Source organism: Aphelocoma coerulescens, chromosome 5 (assembly GCF_041296385.1).
Source record: "Aphelocoma coerulescens isolate FSJ_1873_10779 chromosome 5, UR_Acoe_1.0, whole genome shotgun sequence".
Lineage (NCBI taxonomy): Eukaryota > Metazoa > Chordata > Aves > Passeriformes > Corvidae > Aphelocoma > Aphelocoma coerulescens.
This window is the reverse complement of record NC_091019.1, coordinates 62742712-62753442: the sequence shown is the minus strand read 5'-3', so window position 1 is coordinate 62753442 and position 10731 is coordinate 62742712. Positions and strand designations below refer to the sequence as shown.

General features: G+C 54.7%; 2 protein-coding genes across 2 annotated transcripts; both read left to right on the top strand.

Annotated features, from left to right (window-relative positions):
• Positions 1-382: 382 nt before the first annotated feature.
• LOC138110904 (inositol 1,4,5-trisphosphate receptor-interacting protein-like 1) lies at positions 383-2077 on the top strand. Its single transcript, XM_069016059.1, has one exon. It carries the CDS (start codon positions 383-385, stop codon positions 2075-2077), a length of 1695 nt encoding a protein of 564 aa, XP_068872160.1.
• A 6334-nt stretch (positions 2078-8411) lies between these two features.
• On the top strand, positions 8412-10106 carry LOC138110903 (inositol 1,4,5-trisphosphate receptor-interacting protein-like 1). The gene has a single exon (XM_069016058.1). The coding sequence runs from the start codon at positions 8412-8414 to the stop codon at positions 10104-10106; it is 1695 nt and encodes a 564-aa protein (XP_068872159.1).
• The last annotated feature ends 625 nt before the right edge of the window (positions 10107-10731 follow it).

The window sequence follows — 10731 nt, the reverse complement described above, 5'->3', positions numbered from 1 at the left end:
GGGGCAGCTATCAAAGGCCCCAGCAGGTAACGCTGGCCCTGTATTGCTTGGGCAAGCGGTGAGTGCACACGTGGCGGGGAGGCTGGGCTGGGGACAAGGGCTGGGGCAGAAACGCTGCACCCGGGGGAGGGTTCTCCGCCTGCACAGGGCAGGGACAGCCCCTCACGGGAGAGCCTTGGGCAGGCACGGTGCTGCTGCTGCTGCTGCTGCTGCTGCTGCTGCTGCTGCTGGGGCAGCGGGACAGGCCTTGCTGCCTGCCAGCTGTCTGGGGCCCTGTCCTTCCTGGCCCCAGGCCCCTGTCATTCCCGTCCCTGCTGCCCCCACTGCCGGCTGCCTCCCTCCCCGCCCCACTCAAGGCCTTCTCTCCATCCTCCTGCAGACCATGGGTCCCTTGGTATTGTGGTTCTTGCTCTTGCAAAGCCTAGTCCAGTACCTGCAGCCCGTGGGTGATGGATTGGACGAGGCGATGCGTCTGCGCATGGAAGCGCGTGCGATGAGCCAGGAAGTGGAGAAGACTCTTCTGGAATGGGAAGTGGATCAGCTCACCCTGAAGCAGAGTGGAGGGGCCTGGCGAGAGCTGCTCTGGTCTGCCTTGCAGCACTGGCAGGTTTGGGCCGTTGCTGGGCTCCTGCTCCTTCTCTCGGCCCTATGGTTTATCTGGAGGGAAAGGAGCCTGAGGAGAGAGGAGCCTGAAGAAGAAAACAATGGTGCAAATGAGGAAGAAGTGAGAAATGTGGATGCAGACGAAGAAGAAGCTGTTGGAAATGAAGAGGAAGACAACAATGATGCGAATCGGGAGGAAGACAGCAATGATGATGGCAACGTAGAGGAAGTCGGCGGTGGTGCTGCAAACGAAGCTGGTGCTGGAAATGAAGTTGTCATTGCGGCTGCAAATGCAGAAAACAACAATAATGATGCACGTGAAGCCGAAGGAGGAGAGCGTGATATTGAAGATTACACTGGAAGGATTTTAATGGAGCGCATACAGTGGCCTGTACAGGACCTGCAGAAAGGCTGTGAGTGGACAACTGAACTGATGACCAATTTCACAATTTACTTTGGCCACGTCTTGTCTGGCAGTTTCTACCCGGTCCTGGAACGAGCCATTGGGGTGGGCAGTGCCTTTGAAGGTTGGAGTCCCCGCGAGCAGGATGTTGTGTACCGCCTGCTCGTGCCCATGACTCCTCCCCGAGGGCACACCTTCCACCTGGAGCTGGACACTGAGGGGCAGAGGCACGTGAGGAACTTCCGTGTCCGTGTGCAGCTGGAGTGCACCTGCACGAGGGAGCAGCAGGGTGAGAAGATGCTGTGCTTCCTGCACCACCCCGAGGAGGAGCTGAGGAGGAATCAGGATCCCAGCCTCCTTCACACCCTGTGCACCGGCGCCTACCTCGATGTGCAGAAAACAGCCCGCTGGTTCTACCAGCTGGTGAGAGCCGTCTGGCCAGCTTTGCCTCAGTCGCACGCCTGGCGTTTAGTGCTGCTGCCCTCCAAACGCTCCTGCCAATTCCAGGTGACCAAGGGCAGAGAAAGCTTCCGGATTGAGGTGCTCTTCGGGGTGCGGCAAGGCGACTCGGACGTCTTTGTGAGCAGCCAGCCTAGACAGGCCTGCACCCCAAGCACAACGTGGCCTGAGACCTACGCTGTGGCAGAGGTGAAGTTCTTCAAGTACATTGCCAGGCTGGCCCCCCCTGACAGCTTGCACCTCAAATGCCTGCAGTTCTTCACCCGTCTTCAGCTGGGCTTAGGCATTTCCACCTACACCACAAAGACCATTGTTATGCACCTCCTGAACATCATACCTGTGTCACGGTGGCGCAGGAGAGATTTCATGAGGCGACTGGTGGATATCAGCGAGTACCTGCGCTTAAGCGTGGAAGTGAGATGCCTCAACCACTTTATTTTGGGCAACCAGAGGCTCCCTGGGGAGATCAGTTTGCCCCCAGAGGTGCAAATGGCCAGGACGTGCAATCTCTTCCATCACATGGTGATGGATCCGGCTGCCCACTCTCAGGCAATGAGCGAGTATATGGATCTGAGGACATGGTTCAGAAGAATCCTCAGCAATGATCCTTGAAAGAGGTTCTCCTGCTTAGAGCTGTGCTTGTGGGACTGGCAGCTGGCAGCAGAGAACCACCTGATAGTACAGGGGAAAAGAGGGGAGAGTGTGGGATACAGAGAGGGAAGGGAAAGCGCTGTGCAGCAGCACTCTGCCATCGACAGCAGCAGCAGCAGTGTCGTCCCAACAGTCTCCTCAGCACTGCATCCAGTGATGACCAGGTTGGCTACGCGGCTCGGGGAGCACGCAAGAGCAAATACTGCCATTCCTTTTTGTGTTCTCTGGGGTCTGTGTGCAGAATCTAGTCCTCAGGGAGGAGCTGACACAGACCTGAGCGTGCAGAACATGGAGAAGACACTGCTCAGTCGGCCCTGGGAATTGCTGCCACACCTGTCCTCCAGAGCAAAAGCACGCTCGGGGAGTCCAAGCCAATGAGGCTGAAGAGGCCGTGGCCAGGGGCCTTGTGAGAGAGAGTCCCATTACCACCTGGACTGTGACTGCCCCCAGCTCTGTCTTAGGGTCCATTTTCCCTCTGAGAGCTTCCCCTTGTGCAAAGATGCCGATCTCAGAATCCCAGACGAGTTCCCATTTGAAAGGACCACCGGTGAGATCATCTTGTCCAGGGCTGCTCCAGCAGGCCCTTCCTGCTGTGCATTGCAAAGCATTGCGTTCGGAGGGCTCTTGACTATCTCCGGCGAGGGAGACTCCACAACCTCTGGGCAATGTGCTCCAGTGCTCGGTCACTGCGCTGAACGCCAGATGTGCTGCAGACTTGCTGGAAGTCAGCGAAGAATTGACGGGGCTGGTTGAGAAAAACAGGAGCTGGGCCTCTCACCTATGTGGCCCCTGGCTCCAGCAAGGCCCAAGTACAGAGTGACGTCCGGAGTGAAGCAGAGGCCTCTCGGAGCCGTGTTGTTTCCCTGAGGCCCAGAAGAGCCCCTGCACCTCTCTAGCGCCGTTGGCCTCACTCCCCTTCACTGCACAGAACAAGCTGGGTTACGAATCTGCTCCTTTAAGGAGAAGAGGATGCGTTCAAAGACTCTGGCAGAGGCCCCACGGCCTCTCCTGCTGCCTCAGCAGGTGGAGGGCCACGGGAGGGTTTATTCTACCTCCCTGTATCATTTTCTTTTCCAAAAAAGGTCACACAGATCCACATTGAGCTCCACTTGCGCGTGAACTTCCCACTCCCGAGAACGCGCATGAAGAGAGCACATGCCTTACGTGCATGGCCAAAGTCACCAAATCCCACCGGTAGCATGCAACTGTTCCTGGCCTTTGGGAAGGGCCAAAAATCAGAGTGTAAAAGAAGTAGGAATGTGAGGCAGAAAAAGAAAAAAGAAACAGGGAAAAGAAGACCGAGAGGAACAATCGGCGCTGCTTGTCCGCGATCGGTCACGGGACGGTGACTGTCCTTGTCCCCAGAGGGACACCTTTAGGTCAGCATTGGACCAACTCGGTTGGCGCTGACCTGAAACTTTGCATCCATAATAATCTAGATTTTTATTTCATAGATACAAAGACATGGTCTAGACATATTATATATTATAAAATTTATTGATTAACATCTATAATAGGAAAATATAATTAAACAAAACAATATACCAATATAAATAATATCAAAGATACAATATATGTAATTATTATATCATGATAAAATTAATGATCAAGATTTGAATAGGTAATTATATTTAGACAATAACAATACAGAACGTATTTCGTGTCACTATCCCTCGTGACACCTATTAATGCTCTATAGTCAGTGCGTTTATGAGGGGCAAGCCAGAAACTGGTTTGCTGTTGCTTCAATAAAATGCAATATTGCAGAATCTGGATCGTGCAAGACTTTGTTGATCTCAGCATTGGTAAATCTCATGCACTGGGAATGTGGGCTCGTCAAGAGTCTCCTTGAACTCAACCAAACTTACAGGGCTGAAACTGGTTCTAATCAGAAATTAAGCCCAGCTGTCCCCAGGCCCTGTGATCACAGAATGACACAAGGCCTTGGCTTGGAAGGCTCCTTAAACATCATCTTGTTCCAACCCTGCTGCCAAGGGCAGGGATGCCTTCCACTAGGCCAGGTTGCTCCAAGCCCCATCCAAGCTGGCCTGGAACACTGCCAGGGATGGGGCAGCCACAGCTTCTGTGGGCAGCGTGGGCCAGGGCCTCAGCAGCCTCAGAGCCAAGAGGTTCTTCCACATGTCCAGCCTAACCCCTCCCTCTGTCAGCGGGAAGCCTCTGCCCCTGGTGCTGGGCCTGCAGGCCCTTGGAAACAGCCCCTCTGCGGGTTGCTGGTGGGCCTCGTGCGGGGACGGAAAGGCCGCAGGAAGGTGTCCCCGGAGAAGCCCTTGGAGAGCACTGGGGCCACGAGTGGCACCATGAGGGCAGCAAGCAGGGCCTGGCGCGGCTGTCGGGGCGGGAGGGCACAGGGCGCTGAGGTGCTGCCAGCTGGAGCTGGGAGCTCCGGTGTGCGGCCGGCACAGAGCCGTGGGAGATCCGTGCAGCAGCAAGGACACAGGGGTTCTTGATGTGTTAGAAACCAGAGAAGAATTTGTGAATGGCCACTGAAGGATTAGGGCATCTCCCTGTGCGAAAATAATTCACAGCGCCAGAGGTTTCTGTCTGGAAAAGACACAGATGAGTCTTGTAATGTTATCCAAATAAAGGGAGAGGCCATGGGACATTTCTTATGGGGTGTCTCAAGCTGTTGGAGGGCACAGCCTCCTTTTTATCCTAATTTCCAGGTGCGTTCCTTCCCCCATTGCCTGAGGTACTCGGAAGGTACAGACTTCCTAAGTCACCTGCTCTATGGCTCCCTCTAATATGCACCCTCTGTTTTATATACATACATAACCAAACACTGTTCATAATTCTGTTAAGATCTTCTTTTTCTCGAAGTTCAGGAATTTAACATGGCTTTGGCTGAGCAATAGTCCATGTCATTTAGTAGCATCTTCTAGAACTGGGAATTTCTTTTGTTACTTCCCTATCTATGAGTCCCTGGCCCTATCAACAAGCAGAATCTCGTGGTCTGTTTGTAAAGACACATCTATCTTATTCCTTTCATCCCCTCCAAAAAGGTAACGAGATCAAGAGCTCAACTGAAGTGCTTCCTTGCCACTTCATGCAGCGTGGACAGCAAAGTGCGGGAGCTGGAAGTGGTTGCACAGCAGGAAAAGCGGGACACAGTTGCCATCCCAGAGCCGTGGTGGGATGAGTCCCACACTGGAGTGCTGTAGCCAATGGCTATTCTGTTCATCTTCCTACTCTTTAGGGTGCAATCAGGGCACATCTTCAGCATTGCTATTAGCGTTCCTCCGCCAAAGAAATCCCAGCAAAGCACTGAGCTCTCGTTTTCAAAGATGATGATGGAAAGCTTCCCAGATTGTCCCTTCAGAAAGGACAGGCAAGGAAGGAGAGGCACTGGGGTCACCATCTATGTAAGGGAGGGTTCCAGCTGTCTAGGGCTTAATGATGGTGCTGATGGAGTTGAGTAGTTTTGGGTAAGAATTGAGGGGAAGGCCAACAGGGCAGATACCATGGAGGGGGTCTGGTATAAAGCTCGCAGGCAGCATGAAGAAGCAGGCAAGATATTCCCAAAGCAGCTGGGAGAAATCTCAGCATCACTAGCCTTTGCTCTCTTAGGAGAGTTCAGTTGAACAGATGTAAGTTACGTGGAGTCTTGGGATGAGTTTTGGGCCCCTCCTGTCAAGGAAGCCCTTGAGGGGCTGGAGTGTGTGCAGAGAAGGGAAGGGAGCTGGGGAAGAGCCTGGAGAAGCAGTCTGATGAGGAGCAGCTGAGGGAGCTGGAGGGGCTGACATTGGAGAAGACCAGGATCCGACAGGAACCTTCTCACTCTCTGCAGCTGCCTGACAGGAGGGTGGAGCTCGTGCAGGTCAGGCTCTGCTCCCAGGGAACAAGGGACAGGACAAGAGGAAATGGCCTCAAGTTGTGCCAGGAGTGGTTTAGATTGGATATGAGGGAAAAATTTCTCATCTGAAAGGGTTGTCAAGCACTGGCACACGCTGCCCGTGGAATTGGGGAAATTGCCATGCCTGGAGGTACTTAAGGAATGTGTGGCTGTGTGACTTGGGGACATGGTCTTGAGGTGGACTTGTCAGTGTCAAGTTTGTGCCCTCTGACTTGATGGCAGGACAAATGTGGAGCAGGACACAGCACAGATGCTGGCAGCTGTGAGCTGACTCAGGCCATACAGATGAGCCTTCCATGTCGGCTAGCACCGGTGCTGGCAGCTGAGCCACTGGCAACATGCCATGTTACCCTACTGCACAAGCCTTTTAGGCTCAAGCTGGGCCGGGGCAGGGTTGTCAGTGGCTCTCCCAGCTCTTGAGCACAAGGTGAAAAAAGAGAAAGGGTGTTACCCATCAACCCCTTCAAACGACACATCGTAACGCATCGAGGAACGAGAGGGGCAAAGGCACAGTTTTGAGACCGATCTAGGCTGCACTGAGAGTGGACCACTCAAATCCAGGTGTGCAACATGGCAAATGCCACAGGTTTTCTTGTGGGGGAAAAAGCTCCAAGCAAAACACAACGCCAATCCCAAAGCATATGATTAGTGTTTGAATTTCCTGCGATTCATGGCTGGGAGAAGCTGCCGTGCAGTGCTGACGGCCTCTTCTCTGCACACTCCTCGTCCTTGCTCGTCTCAGGGATCTACGAACACAGGCGAGGGTTTCTTTCTGCTCTTGCCTGAGCTGAGACCAAACAGCCTTGGGGTGCCCAGTGCTGTTAGCAGGAGAGCTGGTGAAGGTCACGCCAAGCCACGCAGCCTTCCCCTCCAAGGCTCCAGAGACACAAGGGCAGAAAGCTGCAGCCTAAGCTGTCTTGCATTAGCACCTTGTGGAGCTTGTCTGTCCTCTGGCATCCCACAGGGCAGGCAGCGGACATCTGAGCTGCTTTCTTAGGGAATTCAGGGTTTGCCCAAACTGGGGCCTTGCTGAAGGCAAAGGCTAAGGAAGGGCTCTCACTTGTGCTGCCAGTGCCATTGGAAGGCCCCAGAGCAAGAGGGCATTTCCTGGGTGCAGGGATCCCATCTTCCCCGTCTGGCCTTGCAGCTTAGCAAAACCCACACGGACATGTGGGCACATTCCAGCACTGACTTGCACTCCAACCTTTCCATTTTCTACAAGGAAAATTCTGATTTTTTCCTTCTGCTTGGAAGGGCGTGGCTTCCCTTGGTTGATGTATTTGGCAGAAAGGTTCTCCTCCACATGGAAACGCTTCCTGGCAGCCTGAAACTCTCCTGCCCAGCGACAACCCCTTTGGTCCCACTGGATCACGGGAGCGCCAGTGCAAAAGCATCACCTTCCTCTCTTCTGCGAGGAGCTGCTTTCACAGCCCAAGCTCCTGACACAGTGCAGGTGGTCCCTGAAGGGAGGTTGTAGCTCGGTGGGGGTCATTCTATTAGCCCAGGGAACAAGCAATGCGAGCAGAGGAAATGACCTCAAGTTGCACCACGGGAGCTTTAGATTGGATCTCTAGGAAATATTCCTTCAATAAAGAGGATCTCAAGCTTGCAAACAGGCTGCCCAGGGAAATGGCTGAGTCAGCACCTGAGAAAGGTTTAAACATTGTGTGGATGTGGCATTTGGGGAGTAGGCAGCGTTAAGTTTGCAGTTGGACTGTGCGATCTTCAGGGTCTTTTTCAACCTCGACAACTCAGAGATTTAAGTGTGGCTGAACCAGTGTGGAGTCAAGGCTTAGACTCAATGATCCTCGAGGGTGCCTTCCAACATGGGTATCTATGAGACTGGCAATGGAGGGCAGCTGATAAGAAAGACAAAGGAAAGACCAAGGGAAGTTCTTAGAAGAAGATTCACTCAAAAGCAGCCTTAAGCAGTTCACCAGGGCCACTCTGAGTGGCTGAGCTGGGCTGGGCACAAAGGGTGGGGCTGGCCTGGCTGTGATGTGCTGTGGCTCCTGTGACATCACGGGCGATGTGTCACAATGGGGGCAGCTATCAAAGGCCCCAGCAGGTAACGCTGGCCCTGTATTGCTTGGGCAAGCGGTGAGTGCACACGTGGCGGGGAGGCTGGGCTGGGGACAAGGGCTGGGGCAGAAACGCTGCACCCGGGGGAGGGTTCTCCGCCTGCACAGGGCAGGGACAGCCCCTCACGGGAGAGCCTTGGGCAGGCACGGTGCTGCTGCTGCTGCTGCTGCTGCTGCTGCTGCTGCTGCTGGGGCAGCGGGACAGGCCTTGCTGCCTGCCAGCTGTCTGGGGCCCTGTCCTTCCTGGCCCCAGGCCCCTGTCATTCCCGTCCCTGCTGCCCCCACTGCCGGCTGCCTCCCTCCCCGCCCCACTCAAGGCCTTCTCTCCATCCTCCTGCAGACCATGGGTCCCTTGGTATTGTGGTTCTTGCTCTTGCAAAGCCTAGTCCAGTACCTGCAGCCCGTGGGTGATGGATTGGACGAGGCGATGCGTCTGCGCATGGAAGCGCGTGCGATGAGCCAGGAAGTGGAGAAGACTCTTCTGGAATGGGAAGTGGATCAGCTCACCCTGAAGCAGAGTGGAGGGGCCTGGCGAGAGCTGCTCTGGTCTGCCTTGCAGCACTGGCAGGTTTGGGCCGTTGCTGGGCTCCTGCTCCTTCTCTCGGCCCTATGGTTTATCTGGAGGGAAAGGAGCCTGAGGAGAGAGGAGCCTGAAGAAGAAAACAATGGTGCAAATGAGGAAGAAGTGAGAAATGTGGATGCAGACGAAGAAGAAGCTGTTGGAAATGAAGAGGAAGACAACAATGATGCGAATCGGGAGGAAGACAGCAATGATGATGGCAACGTAGAGGAAGTCGGCGGTGGTGCTGCAAACGAAGCTGGTGCTGGAAATGAAGTTGTCATTGCGGCTGCAAATGCAGAAAACAACAATAATGATGCACGTGAAGCCGAAGGAGGAGAGCGTGATATTGAAGATTACACTGGAAGGATTTTAATGGAGCGCATACAGTGGCCTGTACAGGACCTGCAGAAAGGCTGTGAGTGGACAACTGAACTGATGACCAATTTCACAATTTACTTTGGCCACGTCTTGTCTGGCAGTTTCTACCCGGTCCTGGAACGAGCCATTGGGGTGGGCAGTGCCTTTGAAGGTTGGAGTCCCCGCGAGCAGGATGTTGTGTACCGCCTGCTCGTGCCCATGACTCCTCCCCGAGGGCACACCTTCCACCTGGAGCTGGACACTGAGGGGCAGAGGCACGTGAGGAACTTCCGTGTCCGTGTGCAGCTGGAGTGCACCTGCACGAGGGAGCAGCAGGGTGAGAAGATGCTGTGCTTCCTGCACCACCCCGAGGAGGAGCTGAGGAGGAATCAGGATCCCAGCCTCCTTCACACCCTGTGCACCGGCGCCTACCTCGATGTGCAGAAAACAGCCCGCTGGTTCTACCAGCTGGTGAGAGCCGTCTGGCCAGCTTTGCCTCAGTCGCACGCCTGGCGTTTAGTGCTGCTGCCCTCCAAACGCTCCTGCCAATTCCAGGTGACCAAGGGCAGAGAAAGCTTCCGGATTGAGGTGCTCTTCGGGGTGCGGCAAGGCGACTCGGACGTCTTTGTGAGCAGCCAGCCTAGACAGGCCTGCACCCCAAGCACAACGTGGCCTGAGACCTACGCTGTGGCAGAGGTGAAGTTCTTCAAGTACATTGCCAGGCTGGCCCCCCCTGACAGCTTGCACCTCAAATGCCTGCAGTTCTTCACCCGTCTTCAGCTGGGCTTAGGCATTTCCACCTACACCACAAAGACCATTGTTATGCACCTCCTGAACATCACACCTGTGTCACGGTGGCGCAGGAGAGATTTTGTGAGACGACTGGTGGATATCAGCGAGTACCTGCGCTTAAGCGTGGAAGTGAGATGCCTCAACCACTTTATTTTGGGCAACCAGAGGCTCCCTGGGGAGATCAGTTTGCCCCCAGAGGTGCAAATGGCCAGGACGTGCAATCTCTTCCATCACATGGTGATGGATCCGGCTGCCCACTCTCAGGCAATGAGCGAGTATATGGATCTGAGGACATGGTTCAGAAGAATCCTCAGCAATGATCCTTGAAAGAGGTTCTCCTGCTTAGAGCTGTGCTTGTGGGACTGGCAGCTGGCAGCAGAGAACCACCTGATAGTACAGGGGAAAAGAGGGGAGAGTGTGGGATACAGAGAGGGAAGGGAAAGCGCTGTGCAGCAGCACTCTGCCATCGACAGCAGCAGCAGCAGTGTCGTCCCAACAGTCTCCTCAGCACTGCATCCAGTGATGACCAGGTTGGCTACGCAGCTCGGGGAGCACGCAAGAGCAAATACTGCCATTCCTTTTTGTGTTCTCTGGGGTCTGTGTGCAGAATCTAGTCCTCAGGGAGGAGCTGACACAGACCTGAGAGTGCAGAACATGGAGAAGGCACTGCTCAGTGGGCCCTGGGAATTGCTGCCACACCTGTCCTCTAGAGCAAAAGCACGCTCGGGGAGTCCAAGCCAATGAGGCTGAAGAGGCCGTGGCCAGGGGCCTTGTGAGAGAGAGTCCCATTACCACCTGGACTGTGACTGCCCCCAGCTCTGTCTTAGGGTCCATTTTCCCTCTGAGAGCTTCCCCTTGTGCAAAGATGCCGATCTCAGAATCCCAGACGAGTTCCCATTTGAAAGGACCACCGGTGAGATCATCTTGTCCAGGGCTGCTCCAGCAGGCCCTT

Coding starts and splice junctions, on each gene's coding strand:
- LOC138110903 (XM_069016058.1), top strand. CDS start 8,412: ATGGGTCCCTTGGTATTGTGGTTCTTGCTCTTGCAAAGCCTAGTCCAG.
- LOC138110904 (XM_069016059.1), top strand. CDS start 383: ATGGGTCCCTTGGTATTGTGGTTCTTGCTCTTGCAAAGCCTAGTCCAG.